General features: G+C 46.5%; 1 protein-coding gene across 5 annotated transcripts in view; it reads right to left on the bottom strand.

The window, feature by feature from the left end:
* The window catches only part of LOC137475205 (inverted formin-2-like), a 40,248-nt gene that overhangs the window by 3,446 nt on the left and 12,540 nt on the right, over positions 1-24,262 (bottom strand). Inside the window, exons 1-19 of one of the 5 annotated variants that reach the window (XM_068192250.1) lie at positions 15,953-16,146; positions 15,155-15,188; positions 13,986-14,127; positions 13,742-13,883; positions 12,354-13,250; positions 11,040-11,185; positions 10,893-10,954; positions 10,173-10,275; positions 10,004-10,089; positions 9,383-9,483; positions 7,897-7,967; positions 7,678-7,785; positions 6,710-6,780; positions 5,955-6,075; positions 5,236-5,400; positions 4,433-4,535; positions 3,453-3,611; positions 1,742-2,449; positions 195-251 (exon numbers count right to left, since the gene is read on the bottom strand). In XM_068192250.1, the coding sequence (XP_068048351.1) occupies positions 196-251; positions 1,742-2,449; positions 3,453-3,611; positions 4,433-4,535; positions 5,236-5,400; positions 5,955-6,075; positions 6,710-6,780; positions 7,678-7,785; positions 7,897-7,967; positions 9,383-9,483; positions 10,004-10,089; positions 10,173-10,275; positions 10,893-10,954; positions 11,040-11,185; positions 12,354-13,250; positions 13,742-13,883; positions 13,986-14,127; positions 15,155-15,188; positions 15,953-16,076 (3,399 nt within the window). In that variant the 5' untranslated portion in view covers positions 16,077-16,146 and the 3' untranslated portion in view covers position 195. Of the gene's footprint in view, positions 1-194; positions 255-1,741; positions 2,450-3,452; positions 3,612-4,432; positions 4,536-5,235; positions 5,401-5,954; positions 6,076-6,709; positions 6,781-7,677; positions 7,786-7,896; positions 7,968-9,382; positions 9,484-10,003; positions 10,090-10,172; positions 10,276-10,892; positions 10,955-11,039; positions 11,186-12,353; positions 13,251-13,741; positions 13,884-13,985; positions 14,128-15,154; positions 15,189-15,952; positions 16,775-18,063; positions 18,473-24,262 lie in introns of those variants that run through there. The other 4 variants (XM_068192248.1, XM_068192251.1, XM_068192253.1 and 1 more) reach the window with 4 other exon arrangements.

Here is a 24,262-nt window from a genome sequence, read left to right on the forward strand (position 1 = left end):
AAGCACTGACTCCACTCAACGCAAGATCAACACCCTGGAGAGTAAAAATCAGAGCAACAAATTTATTTCAGATGTGTTTGTGATTAGACACATAGACAAAAAGCTTAGGTGATATGCTGAATTCTGATTAGGTCTGTGAAGTCCCAGTGCTGTGGTTAGTTCACAAAAAAAAAAATCTTTGTGAGTTTACATACCTCATTGTGCCACACAATCTTTTTTTGTTTTATTATCTCCAGTATCAGTCTCAACCTCTGCTTTTGAACAAAAGAGAGACACTAAATATATCTGATCATGGCAAGGCCAAGGTAACAACGGAACATTTTATGATGAAAATACTGTCTAGTAGCAGAGAGGTCCCTAAGAACATAGACTCTTTGAATGGTTTGGGTTGGAAGGGACCTTAAAGATCATCTAGTTCCAACCCTCTTGATGCCACCCCTGGATGCCCAGGAAACCCTGTGGCTTTTGCAGGCTGGGATCAGTTCTTAAGCCAGAAGTCCTAATTTCAGGTGCCAGGAAAGCATTGCCAGGGCTGGGAGCACGGGATGCTCCCATTGCTGCAGCTTCTGCTCCTCAGATGAAGCAAGTTCAGGAACCAACATGACAGGAAACAACTTCTCATTTGTGGCTTGTTTTTAACCAGGGGAAAGTGGCATGTTTAGAAATGTAAATTACTACAACCCTGGGGCATGCTGCATTAAAAGGGTAAGTCCCTCTGTGCTAGCTGCTCAACCTATGCTGTCTTTCTCAGCAATGGGTATTCAAACCCTCCTTTCCTTTCTCCTCCACCCTCCTTGAAAGGAAAAACATCAAGCGTTGGTAAAAAGAGACTTTCCCATTTGCCTGCCCATTTGTTTGACCACAGGATCTTGCAGGAAACAGGCTTTGGAAAGTATATTGTAAGTTCTAAAGGCTGACAGACCCATCTGTCTTCCCTATGAGGCATCTCCAATTTGGGATGAAGGTACTCACCCAAGGGTGGTAGGATCTAAAGGACCTGGACACTCTTCCCAGGTTTGGGACTGGCTGAGGACTTTTGGTAAGAAGAGGGGGGCCTGTGTGGCTCCAGGAGCTGAGCTCCCTCCCAGCCCCAGCAGGGCAGCCCAGCTGGAGGATAGATCCTTGGTGGAAGCATCAGCAAGATGCTCTTTTTCAGTGACTGACTTTCCCCCTCCCTCTGCAGCAATGGTTTGAGGGCCTCATGTTTAGAAGCCACCTAAAGTACCCCTGGGGCAGGTTGTCAGGCAAAGTGCTGTGGCAATGAGGGGAAAAACCAAACAACCCCAAGGCAGCATTGATGTTGCTGCTTTTATGTGTTTATAAGTAGTTCAGAGGGGTGATTGCTGATTAAGTACCAAGTATTAACTGCTCTTAATCACTGCTCTGGAGCCTAATGGAGCTCTTGTTTGCACATAACCGTGCCCTGTAGCTGTCTTTAGCACACTTGACAGATGTGCTTATTGCCATCTTTACTACATATCTGTAATGGGCTTTTGAATTATTGATTCATCATTACTCCTTTATAAACTACTTATACATGTCACCAGAATGAACTATGCTTGTGATTTTCTTTTTAAAGCTCTTTCAGATTTGAAAAAATATAATAGCTGCACAAAACAGTGTGACTCTAGGGATAGGGGGCATTGGGCCTTGAAGTGGAAAGAAACTGGTGTATACAAATATATCAGGAAGGTTCCCACCATTAAGTCAGTCCCCGCGGGCTATTTACAAAATAGGCTACCTGAGTAGCTTTTGCTGTGCCTCTTCTTCTTCTTCCGTTTCCCTGATGCCCTCTGCTTTTCCCTGTCGCTGTGAGTTTGCTCTGGGGGAAGTGTTGCTGAGCAAGAGGAGTCGGTGGCCGGCTCCTCTGAGAAGGACTTGTCTTGAGACGTGTCCAACAGCGAGTCTGTACCAGGGTCTTCGTTTTCCTTCGTCATTTCTTTTGACTCTGCCTGCTGAGCCTCGTTGCAGGGGGCAGGCTGAGCACTCTCTGAGCCATCAGCTGGGCATTCCTTGTCCTGGCCTCCTGACATGGACCCATTAGTCCAGCTGAGCTGGTCTCTCAGAGCAGAGGCTGAACTGCTGCTCACAAAGCTTATCCTTGTGCCTATGTCAGCCACAGAGAAGGCAATGGAGCCGCTCTTTGTGCTGGGCTGGAGGCTTTCCACGTTGTTTGCCTGCTCCATCCCAGGGCCCAGCAAGGTCTGACTGGCTCCATCAGCTTCCACCATGCTCACTGAGGGGCTTTTGGTCTGGGACTCCAGTGGCAGACTTCCTCCAGCACTGTTTGTAGATAATACCTGGCCTGAAGCTGAAGCATTTGTAGCACCTCCACCTGTCTCCATCATGGTTGAGGGAGGAGTGCTTTCTGAGGGATGATCATCCTTGTTTTGCTTGGTCTTGTCATCAATCTGCTTCCCTGCTGCTTGTAGATCCTTCATGCTCTGTCCTTTAAACAGAAAATACACAATCAGCCACAGCTGCAGTTTCACCAGGAATCAGCCAAGATGCACCTACCCTGCAGAGGTTACAGGTTAGCAGCTCTCTGTGGAGGGAGCACTGACCCTAAAGCAGCTATGCAGAGGCAGCACCAGTTTATCCTCCCTGTACCTCCCCTCCTTATACCCATGTGGTCAGCCCAGCTGGAGTCCAGGCTCCAGCTCAGCAAAGCCCCTGATTTGTTTCCAGCAGGTGTTACTGTGTCTTTGCTACAAAATGGCTGATTTCCATGGAGGCTCCAGGACTTGCAAGGAAGCCTGCAAGTCTACAGCAGAAGAGAGAACCTGCCTGTGAGGTCCTGGACCAGGTTGGACTGCTGGTTTGGCTGTGTGAGGAATTCAGGGCTGTCCATTAGCCAGCCTTAACCTGCCCTTGCAGAGCAGGACTAGGAGAGCCATGGACAGACCAATGTCCTTGAACTTGCCTAACTGCACTGACACTGAGGTCAAGAGACCAAAGAAAAGCTAAACCCATGGGCTGTCTCCTCACAAGCACCTAAATACTTGGGTACTTCTGCAAATAGGGTTTCTTATGTTTTTTAAAGGGCTTCTGCAGTCTCCCAAGTGTAGATTAAGATAGGATGCAGCAGTCTCCAAGGCAGAAACACACTGTGCTACTGAGACTTGAGAGCATGGAGGGGACTTGTGTGGGGATAACAGCAGTGCCCCATCAGCATGGTGCCATGGCTGACACATGGGTCAAGCACCTCAGAGGGTTTATCAACACAGATGCAGGGCCATGCTGCTCCAAAGTCCTGCTAATTTTGGGACAGACCTGGCTAGCAACAGCTCAAGGCTCTCTGCTCCTCTTCTCCTTGGTACTGGCTGCAAAGACTTCTTAAATAAAATGCCCCAAATGCAAAGATGAAGGCTTCTCGCTGGTGCATGCTTGGCTCAGGCTCAGAGGCAGATGGGAATGAATAGCTGCAGGTACAGTCAGGTCTGTGTCCTTACCAGACTGGCTTTCCTCCGGGCTCTCTGCAGACAAGGGTTTAGGAACTGCCTCTGACTCATGTCTGTTCTTCGTCTTCCTCAGCGTGAACCCCTTCCTTATGTCGGCGAGCAGGGCGTCGATGACACACACCTCCTCCTGCTTCATCAACCCCTTCTTGACTGGGGGGAGAGAGAGATGGGTGTTACACCTGCCCCTGAGACAGGCCAGGAGGAGACTGCAGTGATGCCACTGCTGGAGGTGGCTACTGCTGTCCCAGCACGAGCAGCCACTGGGCAGGAGCAAGGCACCTACAGCAGACACGGGAGCAGCCAGTGCTCCGTGACCCCACAGCAGCCCATCCTGGCTGAAGACGAGGGATTTGTTCCCAAGTCCTGGTGCTACAGCCTGGCACCAGTGGCACCAGCTCTCCTGGACATGCCCCTGGTTGTCCCATGAGTGTGAAATATTTCCTGTTTGTTATCAATGTCGGTGGGAACCCTTTTTTTTTTTTTTTGAGGAAAAATAATTTTGATATTTCTTTCCTCTCAGCTTCTTCCAATTGCATTTTTCAGTCTTTCATTTTTATCCAGAAGAAGGTGTATTTAAACAGCATGCAAGATTTTTGGGACAACTGTGGTAAAGAGAGACTATTCAAGTGTATACGGGGACCTTGGATGGTGGATAAGTCAAATGTTTCTTTTTAGGTTTGGGATTCAAAAGTTATGTTTAGAAACTGGAAAAGTTAACTGAAATATTTAATTTGTGGTGATTTTCTTTCTTCTTTGCTGTTCAGTCAGCAAACCTAAAATTAACTTTTCTGCCCAGCTGCAACTGTGGAAAGTCAATTCTTAGCTACGGCTGTAAGACACCTAAAAGCCTTTAGTCAGCCAGCACCTAGAAACCTATAAAACAAATTACTAGTACTGGTCCATTAAAGCAGGACCACCAAAGAGCTCCTATGGCTCCATCTCTATTTTTTGAAGCCATTTCAGATACTCACTGACTTTTCCATTTTCTCCCTTCTGTCTCTTCCCCTCTTCCTCTTCCAGCTGTTTTTTCCTCTTCTCTGCTTTGGCAGCTTGCTCCTTTCTGTCCTTGTTTTCCTGCAGGGAGGTAACAATGGCATGAGAAAGTTGGGTAAATGTCTGCTAAAGAAGCTGATGAAGAGAAAGGAGATCCATAGATGAAGGCAGAGAAATTCGGACTTCATCCTGTGCAACAAATAAAATGGGCATTGGGAATAAAGGCTGTCTTACCAAAATGGTGAGAGGGGACTGCTGACTTGGCCAGGACTCTGCCACGTGCCAGTTGGAGGTGGCAGTGGTGATATGCCTCACACAGCTACCTGCAGTGTGCTCACCTGCCTGACCTCTAGCTGAGGTTAAAGTGGGAGATACTGAAGCCACAGTTTTTTCCAAACAGGTGGCTTTTTTACTATACATCCCCCTTCTGAGCCTGTTTGCTCAGGCTGGAGCAAAGGGTTAAGTTTTGTAAGCCCCTTTCTCTAAAACTTGCACACTTGGCCCAAAAGCATCTGTGTGACTGACTCTGCAGCTGAAGTTGCAACAAAATCATACATCCCTGGTGTTTGGGCCAGGCCCAGCAGCACCAGAACTGCATGAGGATGCAGTGGAGAAGGGATCAGACACCACTTCACTGGGAGACCTCATGCCAAGTGCCAAAAGGGGGAGGCTGTAACCAGATTCCCCCTTGGATTCGGGGTGCCCATCCCACCCCTGTCCATTGGAGCGGAGGCAGCTGCCAGCACTAGGGATGTTCAGCATCCTCTGTGCAGATGCCAACCTTCAGGGCTCGGATGAAGAGATCTCTGAAGGTCTTCATGATGCTAAATATGTCCTCTAAGGACAACTTGCTTGGGTCTTCACAGAGATAATTTGCAAGTTCTTCTCTCTTCTTTTCAATGGTTTCAAATTCTTCTTCCAGCTTTCTGGAGGCATCAATGCTGTCCTGAAACGCATTAAATGCACACAGTAAAACACCATCCAGAGGACAACGAGTGAAGTGCACTCACAGAAAAAGGATTAAAGCTTAAAGCAAGGACTCTGGGTCCTGGCTTTTATCTGCAGCTTTTGGAAAGCAGGTGGGAAGAAATTAAGATTTGCAGATGATCTTTACTCTTGGCAACTGCACTGTGCCAGTTTACAGGGGTGTCTTGAGCAAGACATGGAAAGCTCCATGCAAAGCTTAATCCCAAGCAAAGGGCTTCACTGTGGTGATCCACACAGAAGGTGACCATCTTCTCTTAAAGTGAGGAGTCAGAAGCATGGACAGAGCAGTTGGGGCACACACCCTAAGAAATGGCCTCACCAGAGGTATCTAGGTTTGGGGTGCAGCTGGCAAATGCATATTTGGGTTGTGCAGCATTGCATCCTATTTCCAAATTTGAGAGCATGTCTTGTGGCAATATTTTCTCCCCTCTCATGAGGCTCCTCAGCTGCAGATGTACCATGCACCACTTCTCTGTGTGTAATGGGGAGATCTAAGGCAGTTCCATTACTGACCTGGATGGGTTTCTCATACTGTTGTTTCACATCCTCATTTGATGATAAGACTTTCCGCTGAAGCTCTAGCAACTTCTTTAAATTGGTACTGGACTCCGTGTGGATAATATCAAGATTAATTCTGAAATCACACAGAACCCTACCATTAGTTTACACTCCGGCATCTTGAGCTGACCAAGGAGACGACAAGTCTGAACTGGTGGCTTGGTCACCCCTCTGCTTCCCACTACTTCACTGAACTGAACCCTGTGCCCTGAACTCTCTATACAGTCCAAGCTCGGGGAAAACAGCTTCCCTCCACAGTACTCATGGAAAAGCTGCCAGGCCTACCTACAGTTCTGTGTATTGGGTAGATGAATGCCAAAAAAAGTCCACGCGTTCAAAAGGCTGTTTTCCACCGTGCTCAGCATTAGCTCACTTTCCCTGCCCGGAGGTACTTTAGAAATGCTTCTGGGTAGCTGACCTTCACCAGCTCCTGCCACCACAAAGGCAGAGCACATTTCAGAGGTGTCTGGGAGGCAGTTTTAAATGACTGCTCTGCAAATTTCAGTCCTAAGTGTTGCCAGCTGTAGTAGAATTATTATATATTAAAGGGCTTTCAACAGTCATCAACCAAATCTTTCAATTAAAACTATGTAAGATGCCATCTTGTTAATCTCTATACCAGCTGTGTGTGTCCTAATTTCTGGTACATTGTTGATGTGCATGGGATTTATTTTTGTTTTTAATTCAAAGGAAGTGACACACAATTTTACCCTGCTGCTTTTGAAACATATTCAAGATCCTTTGGCAGTTCCAGTAGGTCCTTGTGGCTGTTTTCTACTTCCTGAAGAGGAAGAGAGAAAGAAGCGTTATTTGGTGTGTGGCAGGAGCCAAAGGGAAGCTGAGGGGAAGACACATGGACAGAAGTGTCCAGGAAGGATGACTGTGCTGTGTTCTGCTACTGCCCCCCTGTCTGTAGTTTGCACATTCAGAGAGGAAAGGCGTTTCCCCTGGCTATAAAAACACAGAAGAGTACTAAACCCTCAGAAATACTCATAGTTCAAAGCAAAGCAGAGCTCTTCTTGAGCATGGAGGGAGGCAGGACTGTGGTTTGATGCAATCTGACACTTCCCACAGTACCAGAAAAGTACTAAAAGGCCTTGAGTCTTGCATTTTTTAATTTCACAGCTGTCCTTGCTGAAGCTACTGCCAGCTAAAGCGGGGCTTGAACATGCGTAACTGAAACCGAGGGACATTGATGAATGAAGATGGCAGAGCAGAGCATGGAGAAAAAAGATAAAAACAGTATTGCAGGGAGTAGGAAAGCCATGGGGACTTAGAGAGAGGCATGAAAAGCTTGAGCACAGTCTGGAGGAAAAGGGAAAGTCCATGGAAAGGCAAAAAGACTGAATGGGTACAGATGAGCCAGGACAGCTTTGTGCTCTGTGGTTTGCAGCTGCTGATGTGCAGATTGCACAAATATGAAAGGAAGTTGCAGACACTGTGGAAAAGATGCTGGAGGAAAGCAGAGCAAGTCTTAAAATAAGGAGTAGTGCCCACAAGCAGCCTCCACCAGAATCACCAAAGTGATTCAAATTCTCCTGACTTGTGACACTCTGGGGCTTGCCAGGGAGGACGTGAGTATGAGCATGCAGCATTAGCCAGCAGTAGAGTAGGAGAAATGCCTCATCTGTGGTAAAACCCTCCCTCTTCCCTACTGTGCAGGACTTGGCAGTGGTACCTCTAGAATATGGTGGAGCAGTGTAATGCGGGTTTGGTTGGCTTTGGTTTCTGTTAGTTTGAGTAAAGTGCTGATTTTAAACCCATCGGCATCGCCTGTGTGACTTCCCTACAAGAAAGAAAAAAAGCAGATGTAATTCCTGTGCTCATCCAGATTACAACCCTAAAGATCATTCATAGACTGTAATGGGGGGAGGAGAAGACAAAAAAAAGTCCTTACATAGTTCAGGAAGTTTCCAACTTTGAGAATCAGTTGACAAAAGACTGGCAGGCGATGACTGGTCAGAAGATCTGAAAAACATAAGGGACTTTTAAGCAAAAGCCTCTGTTACACCAGAACATTTTCTAAACTGCATTGAAATTGGGATTCTGAATTCCACTAAATCTAATTTGGTATTTTGGCTTTGCAGCCCAATGTCCAACCAGCAGAGAAACTGATTCCATGCAGATTCAGTTCCATGGGTTGTCAAAGTCCTTGTTGACTTATGTTTCTTTCTTTACATCTGGTCTCTCATTTCCTAATGGCAAATAACCTGCAGTTGGACCCTCCTCACTAACAGCAATCAAGGTCCTGCCTTCCTTGCAAGTTTCCCAGTGTGGGCAAGGGTAACTGGGCTGCAAATCGAATCTTGCCAACTTCATTTAGCTGTGCTGTGACGCCACTTCTGACTGCACTATGATCACCTGCTAGCTGCTAAAACCAGACATACTCACTCTGTTCCTGGTCTCTCATGGTAGAGGTGATTATCGACCAGGCATGAAGGGTCCCTGTCCTTGCTCTTATGACAGGGTGCTGCAGTGCTGTGCTTTCTGAAGCACTCAGCTTTGAGGCAGGAACAGCTCCAAAAGAACAACTGGGCTGCTGGGAAGTCACTTTAGGCGAAGCTTTAATTCATCCCAGCAGACAGCTGTAATGCCAGCTGGAGAAACCCCCAGGAGTTAGGGGAACTGGCTCTGTAGGACAGGTGACACTTGACAGTGCTAAGAAGAGCATACTGCTCTCAGAGGAGTGGGACCAAAGGTTTCTGCCACAGGAAGCTAAAACCTATTGCATAAACTTTCTGTGTACTCACCATATTGGAGCATCAGCAATTTATAACCCAAAATAACAACCTCTTTCTTCTGCTTCCATTTCTAGGCAGGGAAATACTAAAGCATTGCTACTTTCGGGGGAAGTTTTCTGGCAGAGAAAATTGCTGTATGAAGTTCTTAATTTGGGAAATAATGCTGGATGGATGAATTAGCTGCAGCAGGGCCAGCTCTGCTGTCTAAATTCAGCTCCTTTGAAAGGGCTGATGAACTTCCAGCACTTCACCATTCAAAGTGTTTCAGAGGAATACATCTGCTGCAGAAAAAAAGGGATGAGGATGAGAGAAAAGAATTTTGGTCCTGTTACAGGCTTTGACCATCAGTGGAGATACCTAAAGCTGCATCCCATTTGCAGCAAACCAGTGAATGGACCACACAGGAATTCTTTGGGGTTTGGGTAGTAATACTGCAGAGCTCCAGGGGAGTTTTGGGGGTAACACTGCAGAGCTCCAGGGGAGTTTTGGGGGTAACACTGCAGAGCTCCAGGGGAGTTTTGGGGGTAACACTGCAGAGCTCCAGGGGAGTTTTGGGGGTAACACTGCAGAGCTCCAGGGGAGTTTTTTGGGGGTTAAAATTTCCTGTCTTAAATCAGACCCAGAAATAAGCTCAGGTTATACCTTCACAGGCTCTCCGGATGGCTTCAGCTTTGGGCTGGATCATGTCGAGCACGACGGTGGTCTCTTCACAGATCAGCATACACTCAATGCGCAGCTGGTAGCTAAGGGTGGAGATGGATTCTCAGCATAAAGGTACTGGGATCTCAGCCAGCACAGCAGCTCCTTTCCCACATCACCAGCAAGCCCATGCCACCCCACAACACTGCTGTCAACCACATCCACACAAACCACTGGTGTGCCTGTGGAAGGAGGCGAGGGGCTGCTGCTGGCCCTGAGGACCAGCAAGGATGTAGGTTCTGCTGGTGCATTGAGATCAGCAAAGAGAAGAGTTTCCCCTTCTTGGCACTGCATTTGGCACTGTTTTTCACCAAGTTATGGAGCCTCCTTGGGCACGTCTGACCCTGAGTCTGGGCCAGCTGGTTCAGAGGGAGAGGATGTGCTGGATAAGGAAGAGCCCTTCAACTAAGGGGAACAGGGAATGGGATAGCTCCAAGGTGGAAGGGGAAATCCACCAGTTATATCCATCAGTGTTGGTCTGTGAGGCTCCTATAAAGAAACTTAAACTTCCTAGAGGTAAACCAAGAAAGAGATTGGACTGAACTTTATGACTACCAACCTTACCTGGGAATCTGAAGAAGGAGAAGATAGAACTGGTCTGCATTTGCTAGCTTTGATTTCTCTTCTTTGAAGGCCTTCAGGTTTTCTATCTAATGAGAAATAAAGAATCAAGACTGCGGGGCTGCTCTATGTGTTCAGCTCTGTGAACCAAGGGTAGTGTTTTCCTCCTGACCTCATGCTTCTCAGGCAGCAGCTTCAGCAACTGCTTCAGAACCTCAACATCAAACTTGGTCCGGTCCCCATTCCGGATCATGGCAGTCACCTCTTCATTGGAGCTGCAGGGAGGAGGAGCAGAGCCAGCCATCAACCAAAGGCAACTTTTCAAGTATCACACACTACCAAGAGATTTATCTGTGCCAAGCACTCTGTGCTTTCCCTAGTAAAGAGTCACAATAATCCAAAAGGAAAGGTATCACCCCACAATTAACTTACAATCAGGGCCTGGATCCCTGCTATGACCCAAATCTTACTTCTGGCCCTGATCAAATGATTCAAGGCCAGAGATGAATCCTACAACTGAGATCCTGTCTCTGAGCATTTTTTATCTTAAAAGAAAATTGAACTCTTCATTTGTCCACTGGCCCTGATTTGAGGAGGGATTTGACCTCCAGGTGTGTGTCACAGTCTGTGTCACCCTAAGAGTCTGTGCCACAACTTTATCTGTAAAATGGAGATGTAACTCATTTGCCAACATATGGGGAAGTTGTATGTAAAAACATAATTAAACCCCTAAACTCAGTATTTTAAAGACAGTGTAGGAAAAAATGGGCAATGTTTAGTAGCATGGACCACCAAAGCACATTGGCTAGAACAGATTTTGTGAGGACCTTCCAGATACTGCAAAACCTGCTCAAAGTTTTGTCAACTGTCACGAAAACTGGCCATATCTTACCATTTAAACTGCTTCAAAAATATGTTCAAATTGAGACTTTTCTTGGAGTCCAAAAATGTGATCTTCATTAAAGAAAAAGAAGATATCTCATATTAGATGAGCTGTCTGCAGGGATCTTTACTCGAAAAAACGAGGGGGTCTCCTCACCTCCTTCGGCTCTGCCTTCACTGGTGCTGCTGTCTTCTCCTTGGGGGTTGGCTGTGGGAAGCAGAACAGCTGCTCGATGCTGCTGTAGTTGGGCTCTATCGTGTCCTCGCTGCTGCTGCTCACAGAAGCCCACATCGAGTGGCTCTCTGAAAGAAAGAAAAAGTGTTCAGACTGGCTGCAGGCACAGCTGAAAGCTCCTGGTGCCTGGGACAAGGTGAGCTGGCAGCTGGGACACTCTTCAGGACATGAATGAAATAAGAAGAGACATATTAGTCCTGGATAAATGGTCATTATTGAGGAGGGGCAAGTGCCACAGGTGGGATCCAAAGGGGCTGAAGGGCAATTAAACCTGGTAGGGGGAGGCAGCACTGGGCACACAGAGGCTGTACAGCCTCATCCCTCCCTGTAAAACTGTGTTTTTCTCCATGATAGGCAAACTGGATCAGCATGACAACGACCTCAGACATTTTGTTTCTAGTTCCCTGGTTGATATAATTTTTGCTCCCTTGCATCCTAACAGAGGGACTGGGCAAAACTTGGACATTTTCTGACTGTGACCTTATCCATTTTTCATTTTATACTCAAGTCTCCTTGTATAATGCTGGCTACAGGACTGCTTGAATAATTTCTACTGCCATTTCTTATATCTTAAAAAAAATCATCACCCTAACATGCCTGTAGAAGCCTCTACTGCAATAATCCCAACATTTTACTGCTCTTGTGATTGAAGACATGCCTTATTTAGATTTCACCTCTGCTTACTTTCATGCAGTGGATGCCTTGCTTGTCTGGGACAAAGCTGACACAGCTTGTTGAAGTTTCTTCTCACATTTCATGTTCCACTTTGAATCCACTAGCAGAGGGAAATGTAACCCAAAAATCAAGAGATATGTGATGTGATCCTCTCATGCACTCTTACTCATGACTTTAATGTACCCAGATACAAGCACAGATGAACTGGGTAGTAAAAATTTGGGGAACGCAGATCAGAGCCTGATCTAAGGCATGTCATAGTGATTAGGAAAATATTCCCATCCCTTTCTCTTCTTTTAAGTTCAAAGTATTTTAGTAATAAACAAGCTATTCCAAAGTACTCATTCAGTTGGAATAGTTACTATTACATTAGTAGTTTCATGCTACTTTTATATCAGCTCTGTACGTCAAAAGTAAAGGAAATCAGGGAAGTTCTGTATGGAAACAGAGTCAACCACATCTGACAAACTTTAAGATAGTATTTCTTCCCCTGGGAAGCAAAAGCAGCAGTGTAAAGCACCCCTAAAGCAGCTGCAGCGACTTTATGCCAGAAGCACCCACCTCTCACCACGTTGGAGGGCAGCTTCTGCCAGTTCAGCTTCTTCATTCTCAGCGTTGGTGTCTTCACTGTCTTGTGGGGAGGCCTGCCCAAGCCCAGGGGGCAGCTGTACTGGGAGGCCACCACGGCTTCTATGTGATCTCCTGTCATGCCAGGAAGGAGGGGCGGAGGAGGAGGGATGCCACCCATGCCAGGCAGTGGGGGTGGAGGGGGAGGGATGCCACCCATGCCAGGTAATGGAGGTGGAGGGGGTGGGATACCACCCATGCCAGGTAATGGAGGTGGAGGGGGTGGGATACCACCCATGCCAGGTAATGGAGGTGGAGGGGGTGGGATACCACCCATGCCAGGCAGTGGGGGTGGAGGAGGAGGGATACCAACCATGCCAGGCAGTGGGGGTGGAGGTGGAGGAATGCCCCCCATGCCAGGCAGTGGTGGAGGAGGAGGAGGAGGCGGAGGAGGAATACCCCCCATGCCAGGCAATGGGGGTGGAGGGGGAGGGATGCCAGGGAGTGGAGGGGCTGGAGGTGCATTTGTCATGGGGGATGTGGGGGTCATGGCTGCTGTGCCAGAGGGTAGAGGTGGTGGGGCTGGAGGTGCCGGGTTGGGAGCAGTGTTGGAGGGGGGGTTAGATTTCTCTGGCAGGGCACAGCAGGCTGTGAACTGGCAGGATGAGATCTTCTTTTCGTTGTCCAGCGGCCCTGAGGATGTTGCTGGTGGCCTGGTGGGGTTTGATGATCCCACTGGACACCGAGCGGCACGTGCACATGGCTCTGGTTCAGCCTGGACACCTCCAGCTGCGCTCCCAGACAGGCGGTTTTCAGCCCGCTTTTGCTTGTTTGGATGTTTTTTGATAGACAGCAGCCTCTCAATGACTTCTTCAACTGTGTTCCCTTGGACTAGAGAAATGAGTCAGGGTCAGGGAAGGGAACAAGGCCCACAGGCTGCTTCATGCTGTTCAACCCTCACCAAGCAGTAGATCTGGAGCCGTGGAGAGTCCATTTCCTGGTGTCACTTTACACAATTACACTTTTCACTTCTAGGCAATTTCCTTCCCAGCCCACAAACACTTCATAGCGTGCCTGCCAGCAAGACAGGCCAGCACCAGTGGCAAGATGCCAGTGAGGACAGAATCCCACTGACTTCCATGAGCCAAAGCTCAGGGATTAACCATTAAAAGAAGACTGAGAATCCCAAGCCCATTGCTAAATGTGGCCACCCACAGGGATGAACCTTCACTTGACCTCATACAGAAAGTAGAGCTTTGTATCTCTTCTGTTCAGCTCTCACCAAGTCCCACAGATTATTTCTTGCACATTGGGGAAAGACTTTTATGGGACAAGGGAAAACAAGAGGAGTGTGCAAGGCTGGATGGATACGTCATTCTTACTGTCATTGGCGAGTAAAAGGGCTCTGTTCACTACAGCATCCAAGGACTCCCAGAGCAGGAGGTTGGAGTGATGAGAGGGTTCCAAGTGCAGGAGGCTCTGCAGGATGGACAGCAGCTGGACAGAGACTGGAGAGCGGCTCACCTGGAAGACAGAGCAGCTTCTGTCACAGCAAGGCTGGCTCCCAGCAAAGTGGATTAACTTGGCCATTGTGGGGCCTCACACCCCATGCAAGGGCCAACTTACTTTGTTGAAGAGAGATGAAAAGACCTCGTGATGATCATTCATGTTTATGCCATCACACAACCTTAATAATTCCTCATCATCCTCTATTTTGAACTCCTCAAATGTGTCACACTGGATAAGCAGATCCTCCTCCTCGATGTCTCTGCAATATTACAGCATTTGTTTTCATTAGAGAGCCCTTCACTGATTTTCAGATGACTGTTTTTGTTAAATGGCTTTTATCTCTTTGCCTCTTGGATGCAGTTGGTGTTGAAAATACCCAACTCTCCTGATTTATAAAGGATGAGATGCCTCAAGTGCTTCCTTTCTTGAACAGGATATACCTCTTCCTACAATCAACACATACAAAGGAATGAGACTTCTCATGGCATAACCTGGCCCAGCACAGGCTTGCTATGGAATTCTCCTTGGAGCCGTAACATCAGAGTGGCATTCTGAGCCTTTTGCAACCAGGCTGTCACCTTCATTTTTTTTAAATCAAGACTAATTGAAAATATTCCAGTGATGTTTCTTTTTGAAAAACCTCCTTCTCTGTTATTCAAAACTGGATTAAAAAAAATATAGACACTCTAAAGCTGACTTTTTCAGCACTCTCAAGACTACTCAGTGTTAGAATTTTACAGTTGCTGCTCTAATAAAAGATTTTCTCTTCCCTAATTTTTATGGTGTTGGATTGAGCAATTCCAGTTACATGGATAACTGCAACTCACATAAACTGCATTCTAGAATTTATCACAGATGTTTCTGATAGAACATAATTTAAAAATTACATTCAGATATACATTAGTAAATTGTTCTGGCTGCATGATTCTGGGACCAACAGCAGCAGTGGTGTTGAACACAGTGAGCTGCTCAGTGAGGCCACAGTGAGGCCACTGCTTCAGATTCAGTCTGAAACAGCCTCAATGAGGATATTGCTGCTCCATCTGTGCCCAGAGCTCCGTGCATGCCATCTGTGCCAACAGCTGTCCCTGTGACACTGTGGTTGGCAAGAGCATCCTAACACTGGCCAAATGCCTCTAGCTCCCATGGAATGGGTGCATACAAGCATGGTCCACTCCACCCAAGAACACTGCACTTCACACAACAGAAAGTTGGGTAAGTATTAAGTTTCCAAAGCTACTTCACTGTGAATCTCATTTTAAAGAAATTTAAGTAGATATCCTTACCTTAGCTTGTCTAAAACATCCAACAGCTGAAGCCCTGGTAGGTGAAAAAAATATAGTTGCATTATGACCCTCTTGGTACTTATTTGTTATGATCTTTATATATGTTATGCTCATAAAAACTCTTTGTAGAGAGAAAAAGTGAAAATATCTTCAGATGGATCTATCAAAGCGGGTAGAGTCATCTGGTAAATGATGAGACACCACAGCACACATCTGCAGCACCTGTGTGAACCACTGCACAATCCCCCTGAGGTTATTGAGTGACACAGGCACTTTTGAGGCATGAGTGACCTCAATCCAAATTAGATATCTAAAATCAGTCTGATACAATCAAATGTTCCTTGATCTCCGTGGAGAGAAATGGAGCCCAGGCTCATCAACTCAGATGTGAGGTGAATCCCAACAATGGTACCTAGGAGCCTGGGATTCTAGCAGTTGGAAAGTTCTGAACCATGGGAAAGCCTCTGTGGCTCAACTGAGTAGACACCAAGTGAAGAAACTTTATCAACTCTTACAAGTAGTTGCAATATATGGAGATGTGGTAGTTGGTTATAGAAATGCTCTGAAGAAGCTCAAGTGATACAGTGCTGCTGGGATTCCAGAAAAGATCAAAGCTATGGGAAAGCAGCAAAGTAAAAAAAAGTTTGTTGACAGAAAGGCTGTTGAGAATAAAGACAGAAGAAAATTAATATTTGCAGTTTTGCTCCCCAGCCTCTTCAGGCACCTTATGGATACATCTGAAAAAAGCCCATTTGGTAACTGACTTTCTCCAGGGAAAGGTGTAACAAACATCCTTACCTATGAACTCGTTCCTGATTTGTGTCCTTGTTCTCAGCTCTTCTTTCCCCAGGATGATGGCATTGATAGCACTCAGCAGCGTCACCATGTATGGCACGTTGTCTGTGTTGGACAGCTCGTTCATTATGATGCTGAATCGATACTGCTGGTTCTTTACACTCTGTGGGTAACACAACTGATACTATGACAAGGATGGTCTATACAGACATAAATGCCCATGACTGTGGGGCAGGCTCTCAGATGGAATTAGCATCTGAAATCCACAGTTTATCCCACTGTCCACAGGACAGGAAGACACGGGCAAAAGCAGCACTCCTCCATTATGGAGCAGGGGTTGGTTGGCACAGAAAGTCATTGGAAACACCTCCTGGATACCTTTGTGCTTTCTGGTAACTGATGTATGTACCTGAGCTCGTGGGCAGTGAAACCTGTGGATGTGGCACCATTTATTCTGCTGATCTGGTGGTGCTTTTGCTGCCAGAAAGCACCTTGTGGTTGACAGTCATCTGTCCACACAAGTCACTGAACAGCACCACAGACCTACACTGACCACAAAAAACTTCCTACAGCTTTCACCTTATAAACCCCTACTTCCCTTACCAAAACAATGCAAAATAAACTTTATTCCCACCCTTTTCTGTGGTACATGGATCTGTCTGCATGGATCAAAGCTGAGCCATTCCTCCTGCTCCAACCAAACACTTGCCTTGTAATGGTCCAAAGCATCCAGAGCCAAAGAGTGGCCATCTGATGAGTAAATGCACAGTGCAGCCAGGAGCTCAAATATTTGCTTTTTGACCATGACATTAGTTGTGTCAAGTGCTGTAGGAAAAACAGAACAAAACAAAGCAGTATTTATAATGACATTAATATTCTGAATCTCAGTGTCTTCTGCTACACGAATTATGAGCAGTAGTGGAAAAGAGACTGAAGGAGGGGACCCATTACAGTGGAAGATAGGAAGAGAAATATCTTAATGTACAGATATCTCATCCCAATAGCATTATGTGATGGCAAACTCTAGTGGGAAGAGTAAATGCTACAGGTATCCCATTGGCATTTTGGTGCAGCTTGTAGTTATTAATCTTTTCCATGTCACAGCGAAATGCTGCAACAGCAGCCAAGATTTTCCAGCACTCACAAAATTTATTTCCCATTTTCACATATGGCTATTTTCTAGAACAGCAGATGAACAATTTTATTTGATTAATGACTCTGATTTTTGTGCAGAAAAGCTCAATATGCATATGAGTTAGAGCAATTGTTCCAAGGGGTCCCATATATTCCTTTTTTGCACTACTCTTTCTCTGTGAGCCCTGGGAGCTGTCGTATTTTTCCTACATTAGAGCACAAAGAAGCTCCAACACTGAAAATCCAGGATACCCCCCTGTTTCACAGTACAAAAATGCCAGGTCCAAATTTTATATAAGCTAAGAAAACACAGCGTGAAGAGGAAGGAAGGGGACTTCAGAACTGAAGAGGGAAGCAAGTCAGCTTTCAGACTAAATGCATTTTAAAAAGCTATTAATAAGGGTTTTTGGATACAGAAGTTACCCTTCCAGCACCATTAAGTGCTGTATAATAAGCCCTACAAGATACCCTGATGAATTTCAAAGCTAACAATGAGCCAAGTGAATGGCAGGAGAATGTAAGTGGTGTTATCCACAATCTTCTAGGAGGAGCAGAGTGAGCAGCACAGAGAGCAGGCTCTCTTGAGTCCAAACATGCCACTTTCCCTCCTCTTTACAGGCTACAAGACTTCAAGCCCTTTCAGTTCCTTTCCTCTGCCCTTGGGGCTCTCGAAGACTGAATAGCAAATATCTGCTGACAACCAAAGGGTTGAAGATTTCTCATGCCTGTATACAGATAAGGCTGGGTTTATTCCCAGCTTCTCAGTAAACTATGACAATATTTGTGTGGAAATAGCACTGGGTGGCAAAGGCAATGGGATTTCATAGCAGTTTTATTTTAAAGAAGAAAATAATCTCATTAATCACTTGTGACCAACCATTTCCAACTAGTCTGGTGCAGGGCAGGAGGATAAGCAACAGGAAAGTGCCCCCCACCCCAGTGCTGCATGTGATGGATGAAGCAGGAAGGTGTCTCCTCACCTTGGAAGAGTTTTCTGACGTAGCCCTCGTTGCTCACAATGTATTCTATGCCTTTGTGGGAGTTCATGACCGCTCGCACACAGCTAATGCAGGTGAGCTGAAGCAAGGCATCAGATATCCTGGCCACTCCTCGCCCTGACAGCCTGTCTAGGGCCTCCAGGAGGAGATCCAGCCCAGACAGCTCCAGGAACTGGACCATCCAGGCATTGTCACTGTTCTCCAGCCTCTTCTTCAGCCCGGAGTAGTTCACCACTGAGGGCATTTGCAGGAGACGGATGCACAGCTCTGGCTCTGCATTTTCCAGGTTGGCCTCTGACTGGTCGGTCTCCTGGGGTCCGAGTTTCTCCTTCAGGGCAGCCCACTTCTTGTGGGCACCTTCCTTTTTGACTGACATTGTGAACGGCTTGTTCTGAAAGAAAAAGAAGAGACAAAGTGAGAAGTTTGTCTGGACTACCAAAAACAATCCAGTAGCCCTGCTTTTTATCCAGTAATTGGGATGTGAAGCCCAACTACAGCAGGTCCCAGCTCTCCAGCATGTAGGGCACACACTGGAACCAGTCCTCTGTTGAAGAAACTCAATATATTCCTCCCTTAACCACAAACATTACATTCAGGCTCTCAAGACTCTGTGAAGAGACTTAGCACATCCAAGCCAGCAAATACAGATTTAAAAGTAGCAAATTTGCACCAGTCAATTGCCACTACCTATTTTCATGCAGTGAAAGGAAAAGGTTGGAAGCAGCATTATCAGCTCTGAACTCCTAATGCCCATTAAACCACTTCAAAATCTCACAGTGCTGAAGAGACTGTGCAGTTTCTAAGCATTTGCAATGGGATGGAGAAATAATTTTGATTATATCCTGCTCATAAGAGCATCTGATTACCCTGTTCCTTTTTTGCTTTTGTTTCTTTTGACTGATGTTGAGGTTGACTTTATAGCACTCACTTAATCCCTTCCTGTCTGCTGTAATTGCAAATATGTTCGTACACATGGTGTTTATGCCTGATAATGTGAGAGCCTGACAGGCTGTGAGTGCAGGCACAGGAGGCTGGCTACAAAATCAGCAGAGCACTTTCTTGGAGATGGGGAGCAATGGCCCGTCTCCCTGGAGGACATGGCCTGTCCAGTCAGGCCATCAGCAGCAAGGAAGGCCAGGAACTGATTCAGCACAGAGAAACTGCAAAGCCAAGCGTAACTCTTGGTGCCAGATTTTATGGTTTTAGGCAGGATGATTATTTTTCAGACTCACAGGGGTCAAGTCATACAATGCAGGTCCTTTTCAAAGCTGCATGCAATGGTTTTGGCCACTGAGATTAGCTCAGTTAGTCACAGCACCACGCTAATAATGCCAAGGCTGTGGATTTGATCCCCATATGGGCCATTCACTTAAGAGTTGGATTTGATGATCCTTGTGGGTCCCCTCCAACTCAGAATATTCTATGAATCTGTGATTCTGTTTTAAAGCTGAATTACTCCCATAGACGACAGTTTGCCCACAAAAATTGATGCTAGCTCCCTGTCCTGCCACATCACCAGTACCTCTGTTCCCCATGGCTGCTGAGCCTGCAAAGAGCTCAAAATAACCTGGGGCCAGTTGGCCCCAAAACTCAGCACTTAGGGGACTGAAGGGATTATGGGAGACTTATTTTCCCTTCCCAGCTCGAGGACAAGGCTTTTAGCCCAACAGTGACTAGAAAAAATGCTTGAAAAATCTAAACTAAGTAATCTCTGGAAGGTTTTTTTTTTTTTTTTTTCCAGAAAGCCAAGATAAAGGATGGACCCTTTACACTGGTTGGAAAAAAAAAAAATCTCATTTTAAAGCCTGCCTTGTGATTTTCCCTGGGGACTGTGCCATTGAGAAAGGTCCTGGCTCCTTCCCTGCAGCAGAGCTGCATGGCTTCTGTTTTACCCAAAGAGTCATTTTGGCAATCTCCCCTTGGCAAATATACAGCCAAAAGATTTGCTCATTCATTAGTGACAGGCATGATATTACAGGCCTAAATATGCCTCTTGGAAAGATGCAAAGTGTGATGGGGTAGGACACCTGAAAAATTTCTCTGAGAAAATGTGATGGTGGGACTTTCTGGCAGCTCACAGCGTCAAAGTCTGCATTGAGAGGTCAAAGGGATGGAAGAGTTAGCAGGATTTGGTAAAAGAAAATCCATTTAGAGAGCTCTGGAGAAACCCTCTTGGAGAGTTTTCTTTTGCTTCAGTGGGAAAGAAGCTGGCCGAGCACCCAGTTGCTCCCTGTTCTGTTAGCTGAAAAAATGATGGTCACGATCCAAAAACATGAAGTGGCAAATATACCATCTGAGAACACACTGTACAGCTGAAAAGTGATAAAAAGGGCCATAAAAAACCCAACCCAACCAATCCCCAAACAAACCTCCCTGCCAAAGCACAGTCTTGAGTTTCCAAGATTTGTCATCACTCCCTGCAGTCCAGAGCCCTTACTCACCCTTGGTAAAATTCTTTTTGGGATTAGCCAACCCCAGTCCCACCCCTGTATTCAAGTCCAGGAAATTGGGTTATGCTTGATGCAAAGAAGAGAAATCCTTCCTCACTGGAGGGAGAGAAGCAAAAGTTTCCTGCCCCAGGTTCACAGCCCTGGGGATGGGGCAGCATCCTACACCTCTCATCAGTCATGGGGATTGCAAATCTACAGCCATGGGGCTGGAGAGGTTCACCTGCAGTCAAATTCTCCTCCACGCTGTGCATGGAGCCCAGCCATGTCTTTCCAGTGCTGGGGTCACTGGAAAGTGTAGGGCAGTACTGAGGACCATCTGACCTGGGTGCTGGTCAGCTCGTGGGGCTGCAGAAGTGGCTGCCATCTGCAAGCTCCTCTTCTCTTGTGTGACTTCTTTTTATACTCAGCAAATCACTTTTTTCATTTGAACATGAATAAACATTTCTTATCCAGCCAGAAAACAGCACAAGCTGACCTTTTGCTCCCAGATGTATGAATTGTATTGTATTTGTATTATATTGTACCAGCTACAGCAAGTCAGAGAAATTACAACAGCATTATTGACCTCAGGCTTAGCTGATTCCTGAAAATTAAGCTCCACCAGTGCAACAGGAGACAGGAAATACTGAGAAAGCATCCTGTTTACCACAGATTTGTTCTGAATTATCCTTCCCTCCCACCTGCTCCACACAGATGTGAAGAGATGAGAAACAGAACCGGGCACCACCTCTCCAAACAGTCCTGGCTTGTGTTTTTATGCACTAAAATGAACAAATTGGATTGATTAAGTATTCTTTGCTACAGAGAGCACACCCTTTTTGTAGGAAAGCATAAAGGTAGCAAAGGTATCTAATTGTAAAAAGGGAATAAAATAAACAGGAGCTGTACTATATAAATGGAAAGGAAATGAACATGGAAGAGATAGTAGTACGACTTTGCAGATGGTGTGATAAATCTGTTTACAAACACAGATGAGAGTGATATATTGTGAACGCAACATCTTTCCATATTTTCCATGAAGCAAAGTGTTGCAACGATGTTCAGATACATCCTTAAAGGGCTGCTGGTTTTGCCTTTTATCTCTGACCACAGGAGCTTGTTAGCAGGTAAATGATCTCAGCAGAGTGAGACAAGGATTGAAATGGAACACATCTATCTGGCTGGCTCATAGAGGCTATTTAGACTGTGTTGGCCACGGGAAGGAAAGTGCCCTGACAAAACCAGACATGACAGCTGAATACACCTCACCTTTGCCAGAAGACGGGGAGCTTTGCTTTTTGTTTCCCAGGGCAGAGAGGAGGCTGTGATGGTGGAAGCGATGTCCCCAGACCCTGTGTCTGACCATGCCTGCAGCACCCACGCTCTGCCTCCCCAGCTGCCTGCTCAGCACTGGGGCTGGGTGCTGCTCCCTCGGGCACAACCTGACAGCGTGTCTGTGCTTGCTGCTGTGGGAACACTCACAGCCACAACAAAGAATCACAGAATGCTTTAGGTTAGGTCAAAGACCTTTAAGATCATTGACTCCAACCATTAACCCAGCACTGCCAAGCCCACCACTAAACCATGTCCCCAAGTGCCACATCTACATGCCTTAAATACAATCCTCTCCTCATATTCTTACCCTCAGAAGTTGATTGGCCCTGATGGGGAATCACAGAATATTAAAGGGTTAGAATGGACCCATAAGATCATCTAGTCCCATTCCCCCTACCATGGGCAGGGACATCTCCCACCTGACCAGGTTGCTCAAAGCCCCATCCAGCCTGGCCTGGATGCCAGGGTTGTGGCATCCATGACCTCTCTGGGCAACCTGTGACAGTGTCTAGCTACCCTCACAGTAAATAAGTTTCGCCTCTTTGAATTTGTACTCGTTACTCCTTGTCCTGTCACTACAGTTCCTGATGGAGAGTCTCTCTCTGGCTTCCCTGTAGGCCCCCTTCACATACTGGAAGGTTGCTATAAGGTCTAAAGCAGCATCAATGTAAAAATACTCTTAATTTTAGGAGATTCCTTTGGAAAACATAAAGATATCCTGAGAGCTTGTGTTCTTGGATGTGGCAACAGCAACATCACAATTCATGGTGCCAACTCCTTGGATCACTGGGTTTGCAAAGTTATAATGTTCCCTACATCCATCCAACCTGGTCTGTAAAATCTTGTCCTCCTTTCTTTCTAAATCAGGTGCTTCCCAGATTCAGTTTTCTGTGCCTCTCTGTCCTTCAAGTTCACTCCTAGGGAGATGACATCTGTGGGAGATAAATCAGGGCACATCAATACCTCCTCCATCCTGTGAAGCTGCGGAGAACAGGAGCTGCACAGCACAGCTTTCAGTCTAAATTATTACATGCCTCCAGGATGACACGGATCACAGCAAGGACTGGGGAGGACATGTAAAAAGAGATTTCTCAGGGCAGCTAAGCATAATTGAGTGAAAACAAAAGGGAGAAAAACTGCAAGTCAAAACTATTCTGATTTTTTGGGGAGCAGACCCACTGCCTATGCAGAAGAATGGGACTTGGGGGCTGGTGTGTGTGAGGGGGAACAGCAGCTCCTTGCTGCCCTTTGAAGAATTCTGGGAGCATCCCAATCCCACATGCTGCCCTCACAGGCCTCTGCTCCCCTCCACAAGACTGCCGGGGTGAGAAAAGCTCCTTTATGCTGCTCAGTCCTCCCTTCCTTCCATGCCTGTTCCTGGCACTCAGGAGCCTGTTCTGCCTGGCTGACTGCTAATGACAGGTTTTGCTTCTGGGGAGTTCCAGTTTTCCCTCTGCTGCTGGGAATATGCCAAGCCTTTGTATTTTGCAACATGTCAGACTACTCAGTCCCTAAAAAGAAACAACATCCTGGCTTTGTGCTTTCCAAAATCACTTCTGGAAGTGTGATGCGTTTCCTTCAGCGCTTGTTTTGCTTTCATTTGTGCTGTTGTTTTCCTATGCAGTGTCGGAAGAGCTCACCCACATAAAGGCCAACAAATCATCCTCCCATGCACCAAGACGAGTTGGGGGAAACCACAGATCTCTCTTTTAGACACCAACTTGACCCCCGGTGTGGGGCCAACAGTGTCTATAGGAACCAGCAGCATTTTCAGTCTCCCAGGGCAGCTGGGATAAGGGCATGGTGGGAAATTCAGGCAAGCAAACCCAAGGCATGGTTTGTACAACAGACCTTGCCCCAGCATGCTAACCAAGTGCTGCTCCATCCTTCTGCTGCCATGGCCAGCAGCCTCAGCAGTCTTTAGATCTACATATTCTGTAGATCACCTGTATCAGAGGCCAGAATGTGTGATTTATGATCAAAGGTTTTGGAATGAGTGCCCACTCTTGCTCTTCAGTACTGAAGAAGGTCTCTGGCACACTGTGCTTTGCTTTGGCACAGCCTACAGGAGCTCTCACAACACAGCCCAGGTCAGCTGTGGCCTCAGCAGTGCGGCAAACCATTATGGGGAATATTTTGTCTTTAGGAAATGAGGGAGCATGGACACACACCCTGCTGCAGCTGGTGGGCAGGAACTGTGCCATCCACACTCCGACTGGGCCTGGTACTGGGCTGGCAGTGGCTTCTGCTGGCAGCAAATTCCCAGAAAAGGACTTCAGAGCATAGACAAAGAGTGGCCATACTGGTATAAATTTGTATGTATTTTTGCCAGTATAGCTTATTCTTTCACAAATAAAGGAAAAACATTGTTCTGATTCAGTCCCATTCACCACTATTAGGCTGCCATGTGCCAGCAC

This window comes from Anomalospiza imberbis, chromosome 6 (assembly GCF_031753505.1).
Source record: "Anomalospiza imberbis isolate Cuckoo-Finch-1a 21T00152 chromosome 6, ASM3175350v1, whole genome shotgun sequence".
NCBI lineage: Eukaryota > Metazoa > Chordata > Aves > Passeriformes > Viduidae > Anomalospiza > Anomalospiza imberbis.